The 20068-nt window shown below is 42.6% G+C and overlaps 1 protein-coding gene across 7 annotated transcripts in view; it reads left to right on the forward strand.

Annotated features, from left to right (window-relative positions):
* gria4a (glutamate receptor, ionotropic, AMPA 4a) overlaps window positions 1-20068 on the forward strand; it is a 77576-nt gene that overhangs the window by 53632 nt on the left and 3876 nt on the right. Inside the window, exons 14-18 of one of the 7 annotated variants that reach the window (XM_037451809.2) lie at window positions 6949-7147; window positions 10762-11009; window positions 14112-14226; window positions 15262-15376; window positions 17023-17160. In XM_037451809.2, coding sequence (XP_037307706.1) covers window positions 6949-7147; window positions 10762-11009; window positions 14112-14226; window positions 15262-15339 — 640 coding nt within the window. In that variant the 3' untranslated portion in view covers window positions 15340-15376; window positions 17023-17160. Of the gene's footprint in view, window positions 1-6948; window positions 7148-10761; window positions 11010-14111; window positions 15469-17022; window positions 17271-20068 lie in introns of those variants that run through there. The other 6 variants (XM_037451565.2, XM_037451649.2, XM_037451734.2 and 3 more) reach the window with 6 other exon arrangements.

Raw genomic sequence — 20068 nt, forward strand, 5'->3', positions numbered from 1 at the left:
AAAGACAGCTCAAACTATGATGATTGATCATGTAAATCCAACATGATGTCTAATGTATCATCACAATGATTCAATACAGAGCAAAGGCAGTTGTTTTTAGTTCAGAGAGCAGATTGAAAGCAACATGGAGGAAGCTGGGGGGGTGAAACACACATTTATTGAAAAGGCAATTGAGTCAGCGTTTGTTTTTCCATATGGCTATAATTTATTTTGTTATCAGAACAATGTATTAAATGGCAATATGAAAACAGTGGGGCAATTTAAAAGGTGTTGCTCGTAAAAAAATAAACCTGCAGAGAATTATTACCTGAAGCTCCTGTCAACTAGCTCGAGCTTTACAACGAGTTCAGCACAGCCGAACCAAAACAGCCCAGTTCAATATTACTGCTCTCATAGTGTGGTTTTCTTCCACAGCGGATACGCTTTAAGTAAATACAAACAACCTGGCGACTGTAGTAGAGCATTAAGCAGCTTAAGAACCACATATTTCCTTGGAGTTAGATTCTAAGTAGGAAATGTAGAAGTAAGCTATATTTCAGCTATATTAATGTATAGTGTCATGATTTGAATATGGTGTGTTCACAACTTGTTTCCAATGTCCCCCAGTGGTCACAAATTTTGTTGTTTCTGTTAATTGGCAGAAGGTGTCATCCAACCACATCTTATGTCACAAAATTAAAGAGACACACACATTCAAGTTGTGCTGCTAAACCTATAGTTTTTTTTCAATTGCTAACAAGCATTGTTCAATACTCAAACCACATTGTCAAAACTCTTTCACGTAACTGTGAATCATTTTTCATTTCTTTCAGACAAAATGCATTCAACCACCACATTTTTGAAAATCCACAAACTGTCATTCATACTCCGCAAGCTGCACAAAACTGGGCCTTTGCTTTCAAAGCTGATAAAAGCACATTCAAATACGAAAGATGACACATTTCAAACATTTCTGTAGTAATTATTTTGAAATATAGAAATTCTTAGCAGAAAATCAAAGAATAATCAGTCCAAGTTGCAATTTCAGCTCAGTCAGCCCAGGTGTCCTGCTTCAGTCTCAATGCCATGTCAAAGGCGATAGCTTTGAACTGATTTTGTTTGGAAATAACGCAGAAGACAGGTCGGTGGGGAAGGAGCGGTGGTATGAGGGAGAGTGTGTGGAGGACAAAGGAGAGGAAGACCAAGAGCGGTGATATCTGCTGAAATAAATGTTGTGAACCTTTAGACCGACCACTTTGAGAGAGGCCGCTCTAAGGGTGCAGCCAAATGTGCTGTAGTTGCAGATTTGGGTCAATAGTACATATTTTAAAGCAAAACAACAGGTGAGATGATCCATATTACAGTACAATAGGCTAGTTTAGCTCATTTATGCCACGTTTTGAAATATTTTACAATACATTAATTGTTGTCTTTTAGGATCCAAAGGTTGCCCCAGAGAGAAGGGAGAGGCTGAAATAATTAATTAATAATAAAGTTTATGACGATTGCGTGTTTTGCCGGTGAGATTAACGGTTTGTCCAAAATGAATCTTGGTAATGCAGACAGAGTTTTGAAAGTGTGGTTTCAGGATTGAACAATGCTTGTAATACGCGCTCCACTCTTTGCAACACATAGCCACCAACCCATTTTAATCTGCCACGCGCGCTGCTGAATCTTTTGTTCGGCGTAAGCTGCTACTGCAACATCGCCCACCGTGAGCATCCCCGTCCCATCATCACTGTCATCACCGGCTGCAGTCACCTGCAGCAGCAGCAGCTGATTAGTAGAGTTCCTTCCTAATCTCTCCACGCGAGAGCTTAAGTGCACACTGCAGTGAGTGATGCATTGTACCTTGCACCCATTTATAACCATTCCACAGGAACTGACCGACCGCTATTAAGTAATGACACCATTTCTGATAATGCTAGAAAAGGAGGACAGTGGTAGAAGAGTTAAATGAACTTCATTTATTCAGGCTTTCTGCCATGAAATCATGATGGATGAGCCTTCACTGTGACACCGTTGTCTGCAGTGACATTACATCAGGCTCTTGGAAAAAGGAGATGTGTCATGCATATCATCATGTCCTATCTTTTTTTTCTATTCCTGTCCCATTGTCTTGTTCACCTTTGCAGGCCGACAAACGTGGGAAAGCCGACTTCAGTGGGCAGAAATGTGGTCTACGAGTCACTATGTCGGCGTACACCTGCATGCATCTTTCAACCAGACAGAAATATCAGACGTTACTTTCATTACAACATCAAGGACGTTGCGAGACACTCTCTCGGTAATTCACTCAGAAAAGAGAGTACATAAAAGAATAGGAGAAAATGTCTCGCTAGTTTCCCCACACTCTGCCAGAGAATCAAATCCACAGGGTCTCAATTACAGTAGCACTCTTTTACGGCTGATTTAGGGCAAAAAGGCAGCTGTAACTTTAGAAGGAAATGTGGGCCAGTGGAGCTTAAGTTTGTGTGTGGATCGAAGATGATACAGTAGATCTTAAAAGGCACCACACAAGGTGGATGCGATGAATAATGAAACACTGTTAAAAGGAAAATCAGTTTGGTCCGACACAATATAACCCACTAAAGTGATACTATCCATGCCACACGAGTCTGAATGCAGCGGCTGTGTGCTTTCAAATCGGAAACTACGGATTCCACGAGGCCACCGACTGCTCTCTTTGCCCCACAATATTTGTCCTACACAATGTGTCGCCCGTCTTATCTTCCGTTCGGGTTGTCCCGACCCGTGGGAGGCTGCAGTATTACCCGTTCCACACCTAACCCTCTCACACGTGTGTCGTCTCCGGCTAGTCAGCAGGGATCAGAGCACCGAGGTTGTTGGGGATAAAGGCGAAGAGGCGCAGGTAGATTTTCTTTTTACAGACCGGTTGAAGGCCTTTCATGCTCATCTCTGGTCCGTTTTGTCTTTCTCTTCTGTCTGTTATACGTGTTCTTACAATTAATAAGAGTATCCGTCGGTAAACTGCTCTCTATCTTCCACGCCGGTTGTTTGACTTTAAACACGCGCGCGCGCGCGTGTTAGTGTGTGTGTGTGTGTGTGTATACTGTGTGGGTTGTGCATTGTGTATTAAGCTGCCGTATAGGTCCATTGGTATTCAGTGTGGGTCCCTCTCTCCCTGCTGCAGTCATCTCTGCAGTCTGGCAGACACGGTACAACACACACTCCTATTCAACTCACCCACTTTGCCTCCTCGTTCTTGATCCATCTATAATTCTTTCCTTTCTTTCTCCTTTTTTTTTGTTGCTCTTTCACTAAAGGCCCGTCATGCTGTTTTGTTTGTCTATCGTCACCTTAGCCAATGGACATTGCCATAGCTACAAATGACTGCGTGAGTGTACTGGCGTGTATGAAAAAAGTTTCCTTTCTGCGAGACAAACACATCCTCTCTCTTTTGTCTCTTTCACCCTCCTGATCAAGCAGAAGCTACACACCGACACACATCTTTAGAGTGACCTTGAGATGCCATTTTCACCACGCACACACACACACACACACACACACACCTGTAATATTTCAGCCAGGGCTTCCGTGTTTGTAGTGCGACGATCGACGCGCCTTTCCTCGCCAGGGGTGGTGACAAGGTGATGGAGAGCGAGGTGATGGGTCATGATTTTTTTTTTTTCAAGTGGAAATCTATAAAGGGCCGAAGAAAAAGTGACATGTTGTGCATTAAGGAAGACTGAGGGTAAATGTAAGAGGGGTAAAGAGAGGTGAACTGAACATCTGAGAGGGATTGGATCTGTCTCCGTCAATAACCGTCTGAAATTACAGCTCTCCTGTGTGCGGATGTGCATGTGACTGCTGCTAGGTGAGAGCACTTCTGGCCCTCACTGTGTGTGTGTGTGTGTGTGTGTCATGTGTAAGTATTGAGCTAATGGCCTTGGGTATGTTGCATAGTTAATGACAGCAACAGCTAATGGTTGGACGAACTAACTAGAGAGCACTGAAGCTTACTGATTAATGATCTCAAGGTTGGTGATTCAAACTGTTTTGGAATATTCACCAGTAGTAGTTGTTGTTGTTGTTGTTGTTGTTGTTGTTGTTGGGGATGCACTGATCTGCCTTTTTCAGTCCAAATAGAAATATCTGGGCTTTGAGAAATCCTACATTCATCCCAAAAATGTTGTGTTTGAGAAAAAAAATGCTTGTTCAGTAAAACTTCGCAACGTCGCAGCATGTAAAACCGCTATAGCATATGTAATATTATGATGTGTCAGCATCCATCTGCTTTAGCACACGTATGTGTTTCTTCTTCTTCTTCTTCTTCTTCTTCTTCTGCTTCCGTGTGTTGCCTTGAATGTGTTTGTGGGCTCTTATGGCAATCCCATTCACAGGTTGTTCTTCTCAGACGATTGTGATACTTGTAAAAAGCCAAACAGCGTGATCTGAGGAACCAAGTGGAAGGTTGAACTAGGTGAACAAATCTCTGTCTTCCATTAGTTTCGATAACAATGAAACATGCAAGATCAAAGGCACACAAAGCCTTAAACTGCAGTCTCTCACATGTTAGGTGAGGTAATTGTGTGTGTGTCTGTGTTTGAGGGGGGGAGGAGAGAGCGAGAGACGGGAACAGCATGCCATTAATCTTTCAAACAGAGGATTGGGGTAGCAATCTGTTGGCTATCATAGATGATACATGACCCGCCATAGAACACGTTGCCTGTTGCATACCAACACACACGACACAACTACACGCAGAGGCAACTCACACATTAGCACATGTGCATGTCACCTTCCGAAGCTCATCCGTGTACACCAAAAATACACTCCTGACAGTAGGGGAGAGGCGATGTGCTCTTGCAAACGCATGTGCATGCACTCATGTCTCATTCGGTCGGATGCTTCATAAAGCCTCCAGAAGGTAAACTTCACTCTGAGGACAAACACTGGGGAATAACTTCACAAAAATAAATCCAATAGAACACATTTAAAAAGTAAAAGGCTGTTGTTCTCAAACAAATTGTTTTTTTTTTCTTCTCTATAGATAGGTTTGTTTTTAATGCCCGCCGAGATAAAGAACCTTACATTACAAACTCATAGCAACATGTTTTTGTATTCCCAGGATGTAGCAGGAATCTGATTTGGAAAGCTTGTTTATTTTGTGAAATTTTGTGTGATATGCATTGTGCATTCACAGGTTGAAGCGAGTTCTGTTCTGTTAATGTGAGGCAAAATATCACAGCAAAAATAAAATGAGGAAAAACAGTTGCAACTGGATGTAACCTTCGGTTGCAGTATATTGCCTGAGTGTGCAACTAGGGTTTACTATTAAAGCTCCAAGCCGCCAGTTTCCCCCCCCCCCATTCTTGTGAAATCACAACGGCGATGAACGTACAGATTGTCAAGCTGCCCTTGAAACTTCTCTCCATCTCTGTATCTCGCTCTTCCTATTTCTTCCTTTGCGGTGGGTTGCTTTTATCCTCCACCGTTCCCTTTGGATGTCCGCTGTAATTACATCTTCACTCCATCAGATCGGATTAAAAATGCCCTCGCTGCCTGTTTACAAGCCAACCAATTAAATTAGACGCCCATGTTGGGCATTGGTTTTGAGAGTCACTCTTGCAGTCAAAAATGATCTCTATCTTTCCATCACGTCTTACCTGGCGAAAAAAAAGAAGAAGAAGAAAAGGTTCCTGCTGTCCGCTAATAAGTATAAAATGAAACAGCTCTTTCTCGGGAATCCATACAGTGTTTTCCAGATTCATTACTTCAGGTAAACAGATCAATACCTCAAGGACACATGCCATCAATTTATACTCGCATATATGTGTGTGTGTGTGTGTGTTTGAGGATTGAGAGATTTGCTGGCAGCAGCAGAATGTCAAAGGGGACACTTTTTGCCCAGTCAGTCATCAATGCACCTTCCAGCCTCCTCTCTCCTCTTTTTTTGTCTTAAAAACCATCCTAAAATAATATAAAATAGAAATGCTTTTACATCAGGGTGCTTTTACAAAACATGTCAGGCAATATTTTCTGATTGTGTGTAAAAGGGTTTTTAACTGTCTGCAGGAAATAGATACTGCCGCTATCATTAATATGTTTTCTAATAAATAATGTCTGCTCTTTAAATCAGCTCTGAATTACTTTGTAGAAATGTATTAATGTAAATGAAAAACATAAGATATCTGTCATCTGAATAAAAGTAAAAACAACTTTTCGACTGGGAGTTAGATGATTCAAAGGGGCATTTCACTCTTTTTCTACACTGTGTATGTAAGACCTGCTGATAGCAAAATATTACAAAGCATCTTCCTTTTCATTCTCTGTAGATGTGATGGCTCTTCTACATTTCATATTCAAAATGAAAAAAAAAGAACATTTTCCCCAGTAGCGTCTCCATTTTCATTCTAACCTTTTGTAAAGCATGGATATTTTATGGCGCCGTGTGTACCTGTCTTCTGCCGACTACACTGCTTAAAAGAAAACATAACATGTTTACTGCTTTCTCTCGTCTCTCCTTTCTTTAAAATGCTCGCTCTCGCCCGCTCTCTTCCATTCTACTCAGTGCAAACAAGTTTACACAAACAAAACAAATTGCCACTTACTTTGATGCTTCAGTTCGCAATCGGTAGATAAAGCGAGTAAACACGGAGAAAGAGAGACGTGAACGAGGATGAGAGAGATGTGGGAGTGACCCGATTACAATCTGTTTCACGGAGCCTTTGTTAGTGTTAGCGCTCAATTGGTTCAAGTTCGGAAACACAATTACTCTGGCGCAACTATCTTCTTCACAGTTAGATGCCGAAAATGCTTTATTAAAACGACGCCGTGTTGTGTTGCATTTGTCTGACTCGGGAACTAAGCTGGATTATTTGTCCTTTCCCTTTTCTGTATTTTTCGTCATCCCCCTTCACTGCACCGTCCCCTGCTCCTCCTGCTACCTTCACATCCCCTTCACCCCCCCCCCACCCACCCCCCCGACGTCTATCTCCCACCCAGGTCTTTGTCCGGACGAATAGTCGGAGGTGTGTGGTGGTTCTTCACCCTCATCATCATCTCCTCCTACACAGCCAACCTGGCCGCTTTCCTCACGGTGGAGAGGATGGTGTCGCCCATAGAGAGCGCCGAGGACTTGGCCAAACAGACGGAGATCGCCTACGGGACGCTGGACTCGGGCTCCACCAAGGAGTTCTTCCGGGTACGGACTGCACTCACTCACTCACTCACTCACTCACTCACTCATTGGATCCTCCCGAGTTGTCAGTACTTCACAGCTTCTTTCATACTTCCTGTTTGAAACTTTTAATGCACTTGTTGACCACTAACGTTGCATTGGAGCTGTATTCTTGAGGTGCTCCCCATTTTGGATGCATTCCGTAGTGGATGCACACAGTATAAGCAGCATGAGCACATAATGATTCCAAGCACTTTGTACCAAGGTTTTTTTTGTTGCCAAAGTCCAGAAAAAGGCCGTAAGCGAGCAAATATGTTAGAAATTCTTCATGTAAGACATGGATGCACATTTTCATACATATTGAAATCTTTATTTCTTTTTAAAAGGCCATCATTTAAATGCAATGGAGCATAAAGTGTCTCTTCTCTGCTTTGCAGCGTTGATCAATGCAATCCATAATGCATTATCATTCACTCATTTGTACAGCATAAAAAAGGGCGTAATCAAGGTGGAAGTGTCAGCACACAGCATTGGATCATGTAAGGGAATCACAGCTCTAACAACAAACCCAACAAATCTCGGAGTTGGTCTGAGACACAATGACAGTAAGAGGAAACAAATGAGGAGGAGGTGTTTCTTTTATTGATGTCGGACCAAAACCAAGCAGCCGAAATCCGCTCTGACTGGGACAAGAACATGTGACAAATGACAATGTAAACCAATTTACTGCAGCAGGTGGGTGGAAAGGAATGAATAGATTACTATTTCTTCATTTGGAACGGAGAGCCATACATTTCGAAAAGTTGAAATGCTGGAATTGATGGCTTTATCCAAGTTCACACCAAGGTTTCTCGTCTCCAATCCGTCAGATAAAGCAATGATCATACTAAAAATCATAATAAAGAAAAATAAAGGGCAGTGAGGTAGAGATGGACAGAGCTGGAACGGAAAAGTCTGCCGGGAGCTGTTACCGTAAAATAGTGAGCAGGAAATTATAGCGAGTGAAGTGGAGGGAAGTGGCCCTGAGGAGACCTGTAGTGGCTTCGCCCATTAACCTATTCACTCCAGCGGATTGCAATTACATAAGCAAGGTAGAAACACAAATGGGCACAATGAAAATAATAACTCTGCACACAAGGGCAAAAACAAATCTGCTCCGTTGCGTGGTCCTGTTCTGTGGGAAAATGGAGAATCGCTTGTCCGCGTTGTGCGCGCGTGTTTCTATATGTACCAACTAACCGGTGTGTGTGTGTGTGTGTGTGTACATGGCGACGTGGAGGAAGGGGGGGGGGGGAGGTTGTAGCAGACAGTTTGTAGCTCTGTGAGCGGCTCTGGCATCATCAACATAACGAGCCGGCTGAAATCTGTGGAGGGTGAAAAGCAATTTACTCTCCCACAGCTGAGGGGGATTCACCACCACCATTAATTATCAGTGTGTGTGTGTGTCAGTATATGTGTGTGTGTACTATAGGTATGCCTATTTGCATATTCGGCCACGTATGTAGCCATGCGCGTGTGCACGCCAGCACTTCAACCGCAGAGCAGATTGGTGCATGTAAAGTGTATATTTACAAGTGTTGGGCATGGCGCGGATGGTGACCTAGCAGCGTCAATTTCCTCCTTCACCCTCGCTCATTGTTAAAGAATATGGAAAGAGTCGCACCGCATTGTCACATATCCATCCCTGTTGTATACGTGCACGGTCATCATCATCATCAATGTCCCTCCCTCACTCAGTCTCACTCTCTCGACTCACGCACACACACACACACACACACAGTCAGATAGATACACATATATATTCAGTGCACCACACACATTAGCGCATACACCTTTTTGCTGTGGCCAGAAACAATGGAGCATAGTAAAATAAGATGAATGGACTGAGGACGGAGGATTAAGGAAGAAGAAGGACCAGAGGTGGTGATGATGAGAAGTATTTTTTTGAATTAATGATTTTAAACAGCGTGAGAAATAATGAATGGAGAAGAGAGAGAGAGAGAGAGAGAGAGAGAATGGGTAGAATGGAGAGAGGAGGGTCCTGCTGGTCTTCATCGATGTGTGTGACATTATAATGGAATAGGTGTCCGTCACGCACTAGTAACACACTTACACAGGCGTACACACCACCGCCCCCCCCCAGGCTCTGGTTTCTGTGGCTCAGCTTGCAAAGCGACAGAATAATGCTTAATCACAGAGAGAGAAGGACAAGAAAGAAGCACAATGCTTGTGGAGGATGACAGTTTGACTCCTCTGCTTGTTATTTTCACTCTTGAGTGAACATGTGAACACATGCAGTGAAATCATACATACACGCACTGTATAGACTGGTGCACTGAACTTCATACTTACACACATACACACACATATATGGTAAACACAGAATATAATACATTTCTTTGCGTCATACCAGAACAATGTCCTCTGACATTGGTCGTCTGAATTAATGACCGCAAAACCAGATCAGTATGCAACTATTCATTCAGTCATAAACTCATTTAAAGTCAGACTGATGGTTGACTTGCCGAGGGAGGTGTAGTGTTACATTTCAAATGTGGTTTTAAATATCATTACGTGCCAGAGCATCAAACTGGAAGATGGAAGACAGAGCCCTCCATCACAAGGCTAATTTTATTCAAACACTGTAAAGAGGAAAAATCAGCCTCAGCTGTTTGCTGCACATCAGAAGACGCAATAAACAAAATGCAGTAGAAGCATTATAAAACTAATGATAAACTTTGCACAGACTTAATCTCCAAAGTATGCCGCTGTTTATGTTATTGGCCTAGGAAAACCACTTGTCTATATTTATATAATATATAAACGCAATTGAATGTCATTGCATTAAGATAATGAGAAGCATTGCATTACTACTAGTAAGCATGACGTGTTGATTTAAATAATCCCATCTGAGGTGAGATAAGCTGTGAACATTTTGTGCATCAGTGATGGTGAATGGACCCCCAAAGGTGGACACAGACACGGTCAACTATGAGACGTCCTTCTTAAATGATTCGGCTGATATTGTTTTTCAGATTTTTCCGTGTCAGAAAAGAGCATTAATGGTTTTCCACTATACTACGTTCTAATGCTGTGCATGTGCATCACAAGAGGGAGATCCCTGAAGTGAATACAACATGCTGTCGCAGAGCGCACACTGGAGACTGTCAGACACACGGCCTTTTGCAGCCCCTTCACACGGCACATGTGCTACCTTAGCCCAAAAAACGTTGTACTTGTGGGCTTTCCGGTGAGTTCTCTGACTCATGGGGAGCGAGATGGTTTGCTTGGTTTCAGTCAGAGGAAGAGCAGGGGCAGGTCCGCACCGAAAGAGACGAGGGGGTGTGGGGGGGGGGGGGGTGTGGGGGGGGGGGGCATTTAGTCGCTTTGTCAGTTTGAAGGCAAATCATTCAAATAATCACCGAGCTCTGGGCCAAAGCTGCTTGGCCATGAGCGGTCTGGCCTGGAAGGACTCCTCTTCCCTCGGTGATCTTTTCCGCCATGGACTATGAAATCGGTCATCTGTCAGACAATCTGGCCTCGTGTGTTAGCGGAGAGGTGCCCGCTCATCCCTAATTAACATCCCCTCTCTCTCTCTCTCTCTCTCGTTCTCTCTCTCCGACCCCTCCGCACCCCAGAGGTCCAAAATAGCCGTGTACGAGAAAATGTGGTCGTACATGAAGTCTGCCGAGCCGACCGTCTTCACCAAAACCACAGCGGAGGGCGTGGCGAGGGTCCGCAAGTCCAAGGGGAAGTATGCGTTCCTCCTGGAGTCCACCATGAACGAGTACACGGAGCAGCGCAAGCCTTGCGACACCATGAAAGTCGGGGGGAACCTTGACTCCAAAGGATACGGGATCGCTACACCGAAAGGCTCACAGTTAAGGTGGGTGGGATAGTGTAACAATAGGAGACAGTGACAGAGCTGATACTGTCCTATTGCTGCGATATTCCACCTACCCTGCTGTGCCTTTTACCCTTCACCTAGATGCACCTGTCACTGCTGTCGGGTGAAAATCCCCCCCCCCCCCCTCAAAAAGGGGAGGAATCATTATTTGGATATTGATTGATTGTTCGTCATAACAACTACTAAATTCCCTTTTTGTCACCAGTCCAATTTTTAGTATTTTTCTATCATTATGAACTCCAAAAGCAAAGAAGCAGTGATAGATTTTCACCCAGCAGCAGCGATATTATTGATATTGTACATTGAATATGCAGATTGTTTGGTTTTCATCCGTTTTCCTTTTTGCTTGATATTCTTGATTTACACATGCTTGACATCCTCTTTAAGTATTTTGTTTTGTCCATCCACGCTTGTACTTTTAGGGCCTTTAAGCTCCATTAGTGTGTCCTGTGTCCGTGTCGTGCGTCTATCCCTCTATGGTCACATCCCATCCGTCTTTCCTGTTTTAACCACTCTGTTTTTCCACAGGGCCATCTTACAGGTAAATTTGTCCATTTGTCTGCCGTCTCGTCTCTTTGTTCCTTTCATCCTCAGTGATGCTAGTCATGATGGTGATGATAGTGATGATGATGATGATGGTCATGATTATTGTTGAAGAGATTTATATACTGAAATTGACTGCAAGGAGGGGCAGAGCCTCAGACTGCTGCTGCTACATCCAAAGCCTTGAGGGGGAATTTATAGAGGAACAGGAGGCAAAAAGTGAAAATCAGGAAGTAGAGGGGCCTGGCCAATGGGGGGACTAGAAACTAAAAATAACATAGAATCAAAAGTTATAAATGAGATAAAATGAAAATAGTTCATTTAATTTTACACAAACTAAATAAAGAACATATTAATGGTAATTGGACAACAGCAAAATGAACCCAGATCAGAAAGTAATCATTAGTTTCTTTAAATAAAATGCACATCACTGTGTTTAACCTGTAAAAAGAGACCATAAGCTGGAGGAAGTGATGAGAAAGTGAGTTTACACTCTAAAGTTGGTCCTTTTGTTTTGATTTCCTCTCAGCAGACAAATGTTTATCAGGCTTGTTAACTTGAGCCTATAGTAACATTCCTTGTGGGTTGAACTGAGGTAAGATATCAGTGCAAATAATAATCTTTTTCCATTGCCTGTGTGACAGCAATATACTGAGACCTTGTCTTTGCAATGTTACGAGTGACTGAGGGAAGAAAATTGGCTAAATTCAGCAAAGCCGGACCACTTGCTCTCCCTTCTCTCTCTCTCTCTCTCTCCATCTCTCTCTTCCAGCATTTCAGATTTGTCTCATGAAAAAGCAAAACACAAACAGCACATCAGCCTCACATCCTGTCCTGTAACTTTCCCCTGTGTAGTGTGCAAACAAGTTCCACTAAACCCGAGTCACTTGCTGTTTACACAACGGGTTTCTCCGTTTGTGAGGGAAAAGTGACAGACAGCGAGTGAATAGGTCCTTTATTTTTTTTAAGCCCCGTTCAGAAGACATTTCTGGGACTATCCACGGTTGTCTCTGGCTTCTCTCAATCAGCGGGAACCTGATCTAACAGGTGCACAGGAGGCAGGTCAGGTGAGCCTGCCTCTCCTCTCGGTGCGCTAATTATACTGTTCATGTGACATGATGATGTGGAGAAAAGAGATTGAATTTCAGTGATGTTAGGACTGTATGTTTTTCTGAAGTATAGAGCTGCTTTTGAATTGATTATTGTTATGTGACTGCTATCATAATGGCTTAAACGGCTATGTTTGAACTGTTTCCATCCATACCTCTTTTGTTGATGAGATCATGGTTTGTAGATAAGACCACCCCCCCCCCCCCCCCCCCCCCAGAGAACACTGTCTCTTTCTGAATCTCCTATATGCCGTAGCTAAGATACCCGAACGTGTAGGGCGCCTGTGTTTTACTCTCACTTTCCTAATTTATCCTGAACTGAGAACCTTTCAGTGACAGGTCAGCTCTTAACCCGCACACACTCTGTGATGAGGGCTTCCGGATGGAGGCAGAGTAGAAAACAAGCAGACAGCCACTGCACTGGCAGACTTTTGTTGTATAGGATTGTGTCGGGGCTGATAACACAAATAAAAGAGCGGACAGCAGAGGGTGATAGCAAGACACACAGAGTATTTCAAGAGTAGCTGTACAAAAAAAAAAAAAAAAGCAGTAGAGACGGGACGAAACATGAATTACAAAGGGCATGCATGAGATAAGTTGGCAAAATCATTCAGCCTCTGCAGCCATGTTTTGCAGACACTTTTCTGGCACTAAGGGAGCAGGCACGTTGGAGGAGATTTGCAGGAATAGTGAGATGGTGAGAATTGGATAAGATAAAGATAGACAGATAAATCTACTATTATCTTTAATGTACTTTATCAGACTAAAACTTATATTATAATGTCATGTAATGCAGTTTGCCTTCCAGGCAGCCACAAAGCAGTCAAAAAATGAGAAGTTGAGAAGGAAATCCTTGATTTCAACCGAATTCAGGGAAATGATCATCATTAGTGGATGAAGAGCTTAGAAGAATTCACGTGTACACACAAGTTAACATGCATTCCTGATATTTAGCCTTGTGTGTCTGGATTCACATCCAGAACCGCACACAAGAGAGTCGTAGTAAGGCAGGAGAGCATCAGGAGGGGGACAATAGCACCATCAGCAGGCTGCAGAGAGCTGGTTAACACAAAATCTAGTTACTGTGGCGCATCTTGTGTTCCTGCAGCCCGTTACAGGTGAGCGAATAAAAACAGAAGAAGTTCATCAAAGCCGTTTTTAGGAGTTATCTTCATTAGAAGGCGAGTCAAAGAGAAAGACGTTGCTTGGGGTGCATCGTTCCCCACTGAGCCCCCTTAGTCTTACACTGAACCTCCTAATTTCTCCACCCCTTCTGCTCCCTCTTCCCCTCCCTCCCCCCAACCCCCCCCCCCCCCCTCTCCCTCCCTTTTTTTTCTTCTCCTGGCTGTGGTCCACGTCCATCTTGTCTGTCTGTCCCTCCAACCTCTGACCAAACTATCTTATCTGTCCCTCCCTTTTTTACTTAAAGAAATGCGGTCAACCTGGCCGTGCTAAAGCTCAACGAGCAGGGCCTGTTGGACAAATTGAAAAACAAGTGGTGGTATGACAAAGGAGAATGTGGCAGCGGGGGAGGGGATTCCAAGGTTAGCCCTCTCTGTCTGACCACAACCACCACTGGGGGCACGGGGGGGCGCTCGCCGCCTAGCTGGCGGGGGCCCTCCTGTACCGAGAGTGTAATGCATGCATCTGCCCTGGCAAGAGTGAAAGAAATAGAGAGAAATAGGCACAATGTTGCACCTGCTGTCACCGAGGTGTGCCTTTTTACGTATGAAAGGTTCAGACACGGTGGCAAAGGTACAACACTTGAGCTTGTTGAGACACAGGAAATAAGGAATTTGGCTGACCCAAAAGAGGACCAACATTATTTTAAGATCAATGTGAAATCGTTTCAGGTTGAATCATTAAAATGGGTTAACTTTCGCAATCCCGCGGGGGACATTTGTCCCATTTGGCGAGTGAGTTGGTGCCACGGGTAAATCGAGCACACGTTCATAATAAAACACATTTTCAAATGTGTTTGGCACCGATCTGGTAATGCCCCTCCCAAAGGACAGAGTTTGAAGGTGGAGAGATAAAGACAGCAATTACTGTTAAGACGGGAATATTTGCGCCGCAGTGGCCGCTCTGGGGAGACGAGAGAGAAGGAGGAGATTTGAGTGAGAATGACATCGCGAGACGCGCCAAACTGAACCGTATAACCTCTTTCATTATTGGTGTATTTTTAAGTTTAGGGGTTTCCGAAGATGCCCTGGCTGTGGCTCTCTCTCTCTCTCCCGGCTGTAGCGCAGCGCTGGCCCCCGACGCAAACAGCCCCGACTTAACAGTGCTTGTCTGTAGCTTAATGCAGGATCAGCTGGGGCAGAATGGGTGTGTTACCTGAAGTGACAAAGGCGGGTCCCACTCATATGTCTGTAGCTCGCCTTTAGCTCCTCGCTCCCCCCAGCCCCTCCTCAACGAGCATACACACATGTACTCAGTGGGATCCGTCCTAGGTCACTCGATGTGAACAAGTGTACTTTTTCTGTGTAACTGAGCTGTTGCAATGCAAATGTGAAATATCATAATAACATAAAATAACATGACCTATGATGTTATTTATGTTATTTTTACACGCGAAGAACCCCGGTAAACCTTGCGGTTTTGAAACTGAGCGAAGCAGGAGTCTTAGACAAACTGAAAAACAAATGGTGGTATGACAAGGGAGAGTGTGGACCCAAGGACTCTGGAAGTAAGGTCAGTCTCACGCTGCTGCGGCCCTCAGAACGCTACCCCGAAACTCTCATGCTGAATACGCTCCAGATTACTGCACCTACTGTTTTAGTAATAGTCAATATTTTTTATTAGCTTGAATATATCTTCAATGTGCTTCACAGTAGACTTAAATGTCTATTTTGGTGATTGCCTGCAGCATTTTCCTACCCGTACTTTGATGCTGAACCATATTTACCTATGTATGCATCAGAATAACTAAAATTCTTCAGTTCTTCAGTTTCTGTAGCAATCTGTGGCAACCCCATCTTCATTGCAGTAAATTTTTATTATCATTGGCCAATTTTCACATTTATGTTGTTGCTTTTTATCTCACAGACCACTATAGCCCATTTTCCAGATGACAATATTCGTTATAAAACACATTTGTACTGGTAGATAAATTACATTAGTTTGGGCTTTTGTAACTTGTTAAGCAACTATTGTTTTTTGCCTTAATGTTTAAGACATATTCAGGACATAGAATATCCATTTATTTTTTGGAGTAACCTATGGAAATGCTGAATTTTACAGGTCCATATTCTTTAGTCAAAATCCTCTTTAGTTTCGTGGGAGGTTATTTGGTGCTAATTATAGGTCAATGTAGGGTGAAGTTCAATTGCAAAAGTAATTTAAAAGGTAAAAAGTTCATGGAAATGTAGTGCACAGCAGGTCAGCTGAAGTTTTGTTAACAGACAAGCATTTAATGGTATTATCAATTCATCATACTGTGTATTCAATAATACATTAATACTAAATTAATAATGAGATAGTTTTAAGTGGAGCAGTTCCTCTGTTAATATGCTCAACACAACCTACTTAATTTTAACTAAATAAAACACATCTGGGGTTTTTTTGTTTTATATTTGGACCCAAATGATGACGTTTGTTTTAGAGGGTTCCTAATACAACATTTGTAGAAAAGTATGGACTTGTAAAATACAGCGTTGCATCCCATATCCTATACCAGTTGAATATCTGTCACTGTTTTGTCTCTTAAAAAGAATGATTTTTTACAATGCATCGTTCAGAAGCTGCTCCACTGTAAATGTTTTAGAGCTTTTAAAGAACATCAAAATGCAGTGAGAATAATCAACTCTCAGATTAAAGCCTGCTCTTCTTGACCTTCTTGTTTATGCTGCTCTTGTTACTATGTTACAGTTGTAGAACCATTGTATATTTGTATTGACTAATAGAGATGTATAGTAAGTAGTAGTGGTTATGGTGATAGTAGTAATTAAAGTTGTAACAAATGTAATTTCAGTTTTAGTAAAGTATAACATGAAACATTTTCTGAGCCAATATTCATTTCTGTGTCTAACCCTGTGTATCCATTGTGTCTCTTTTTACCCCACCTCTTCTACACAATCACCCACTACTCAATCATAACCCTCTACTGATTCTTCACGTCCATTATTATTTTTTCTCACCCCGTATTCCACTACCCCAACCGTAATCCCATACTGTCTTTTTCACGCACCTCCTTTAAACTTCCCCCAAAACATCCCCCGTCATCGTCCCAATCCCTTTAAAAAAAAAAAAATTGCCTTTTAACTCCATCGCTCCATTGCCACCTTCACCTCAACTCTTCCTTTTCCTCTCCAAAACGTCATCGCTGTACCTCCCTCCAGGACAAGTCGTCCCAGGCCCTGAGCCTGTCCAACGTGGCCGGGGTCTTCTACATCCTGGTGGGCGGCCTGGGCCTGGCCATGCTGGTGGCCCTGGTCGAGTTCTGCTACAAGTCACGGGCCGAAGCCAAGCGCATGAAGGTGGACCTTAGCCCCCCCCACTGCCCCAGCCCCTCCCCCAGCACCCAGAATCTTGCCACTTATAGGGAGGGGTACAACGTGTACGGCTCCGAGGGGGTCAAGATATAGGGGTAGGATTTAGAGGCTCCCGTATAGGTGGGGTAATGGTGGTGTTGATCATGGTGGTGGTGCTGTAGATTATTGTTGTTGTTGTAGACGCGGATGCAGCAGCCAACCGTGTTGTTTCTTCATGTGGTGATGAGGATGTGGTCAAGCATTGTGGAACCAATGTAGCTTTTGTACATGTTTTGAAAAAAAATTTGGCTGTTTTGTTTGTTCATAAAATTATTTTAGATTTTTGATTTCATATTTGTTTTCACCCCTGGCCATTGTGGGGTTGTATTTGTGTGACGTCAGATTTGGTTCCATCGTCTTTGGCTGCAGATGATGATGATGATGACGATGATGGTGATGGTGATGCTCTTGGCTCATGACGTGATTAGACACCTGCATTGTAACTTCAGCTAAATGTTAACAAAATATGACAGAGAAGGGATGCACAACTCCATCCTCAGGGATTACCGTTGTGCAGAGTACACCTTTGTATACTGGCTGCAACTAACAACACTTTTCTTCATTGAAAAAGTATGAATTACTTTTAAATAATTTATATGACATTACATTAGTATATAAAACAGGGCATTCAAACAGTTAAGTAGATAGAACTTTAAGAAGTATTCTGCCCCCCCCCCCCCCTCCAAAAAAAACATTCTTTAACTATTTTAAGATTATAGAATTATTCTACATTACCAATTCACTGTTAATGTGGTGTTCCTCATTAAACCTGCTTTGCTTAGGGCTACAAATTAATTAGCTAAAATGATGGCATTAAATATAAATAATTTGGGTCTAAATTTGATATGTCAGGAATTCAAAAACACTATTAAGTTGCTTTCATGTCATTTGGTGTCTAGTATAATTTGTATAACTAGAAAGTTCTATGGGGCATGACTGCGTGTAAAATACCTCCTTTTTAAAGATCCTCAAAGTCTGCTCGCCCTGAGCAAACCAATTTATGGACTGCACTTAGGTACATTTAGGGACAGTCCAGTTTCAAAATGTCCCTTAAATACTGATTTAATCTTGTCCATTTAGGTAACATGCATAATTAAGTAAGTTTGAGTCTTTATGGGATTCATTAAATGTAACAGGGAAAAATATAGGGATTCTTTTTTTTCCCTCTGCAGCAGTTTTTAATTGTTTTTTCTTTTTGTCCATAGATGATAGTCACCCTGCTGCCATTTAAATTAGTGGTATTACGTCCATTAAAATGTTAAAACCCTTAATCTTATTTAATATTTTAATTATAACCAAATCCCTTATGGTGAAAACATTTACTAATCCTGCTAGCAACCCATTAAAATAGATGCAGTGGTTATATTTGGATTACATGAGATGGACTCAAGGATCAATTGTTTTATATCTGGTGTCAATCTCTCAGACCATGGATAGAAACATCAAGTGTTCACATAGGAATGAAGTTAAAATATCCTTCAGGGCACAAATGCCACACTTTAGTCTTACCAAATTGACATTACCCAGTTGTGGTGGCGAGTAGTCAGGACTGTGTCCTATCCATCCACTGCACTTTTAATGTGTCGCCTATAAAGTGGAGTTGTGTACTCCTGCCGCAGATGGTCCAACAGAGACTCTGACTTATTCCAGCGTTAACAACTTCCAGACAGCCCAGTTACTTAATGTCCATGCACAGGAATAATTGATGAGGCAAACACTTCATGTAGAACGGCTACTCTGGGATGCTGTTGTTAAAAAAACGTGACTGTGATGTTTGTTTGTCGACGAAATTTGAAATTTGGACCCCCGTTTGACTATTTGCTTTGCCGACTTTTAGAGGCCATGCACGGTCATATTTGATAATCAACCTTGAGTAGATCAATAACCAGAAAACGGAAATAATCACAGCTAATCATAATGAACACGATATTGGTTATTATCTGTCTACAGCTAGTGATGTCAAGTTTAAATGAAGTACACGGTTTACTGCGGATAAGCTAGTGGACTGTTTGGGACTAAATATATGTAAGAGGTTCCTTGAATATTTTTCTTAGACGCTTCGTCGTAGACACATTTTTCGAAGCCCGTTTTCCTCATTACGCGTTGCCGAAAGCCGCAGAGCCAATCGTAAGATATGGGAACATCACGGAGTAGCCCGTCTGCGTGAAGCGTCACCCTGCTCCGAGCAGTATACTCAGTCACTCCCTCTCTATAAATCTGAAACCTTCAAGGAAAAATCACTCCTTCATGTTTTCCTTTTGTCTTTTTCCAAAGTCCTCACCTTCTAAATCCTTTCAAATCCTCACCTGAATATGAATTTTCCAGTTAACCAAAAACCCAGAAATGCATGGTCACCTTTGAAATGCAGATGTCTACAACCCAAATCCACTCGTCTCCTGTGTACATGTTTGTTGTCCGTGCTTTTGCATTTATTTTTGCTGTTAGTTCACATATGATGCTGTTGCATTTGCACTGTGGGATTTGAATGTGCAGTTTGGGATCCACTCACACATTAAGTCACAGGCATTTCCACCTCTACTTCAGTTTGTTTGAACAAAGAGAATCGCCTTACGCACGTTGATTGAAATCAAATACGTTCGCCCAGAGCATCAGAAAATGAAATGCTATTTCAATCAGCTTATGGTGAATTTCAATCAGAAAAAGAGAGAGAAGTAGTTCACCCAAATATATCAATTGTGTATAGCATTCACATTCATTCGGTCCCAGAAAAAAAAAATGTCATGTTTGGATTTACAAACCCTAAGCCAGGTGAAATACACTTGGATAATACTGCAGTGAATCTGAAATCTTTAGAAATTCAGACACTCAAAACGTCGACAGTAGTGTTCTGACT

Source organism: Pungitius pungitius, chromosome 3 (genome assembly GCF_949316345.1).
Source record: "Pungitius pungitius chromosome 3, fPunPun2.1, whole genome shotgun sequence".
NCBI lineage: Eukaryota > Metazoa > Chordata > Actinopteri > Perciformes > Gasterosteidae > Pungitius > Pungitius pungitius.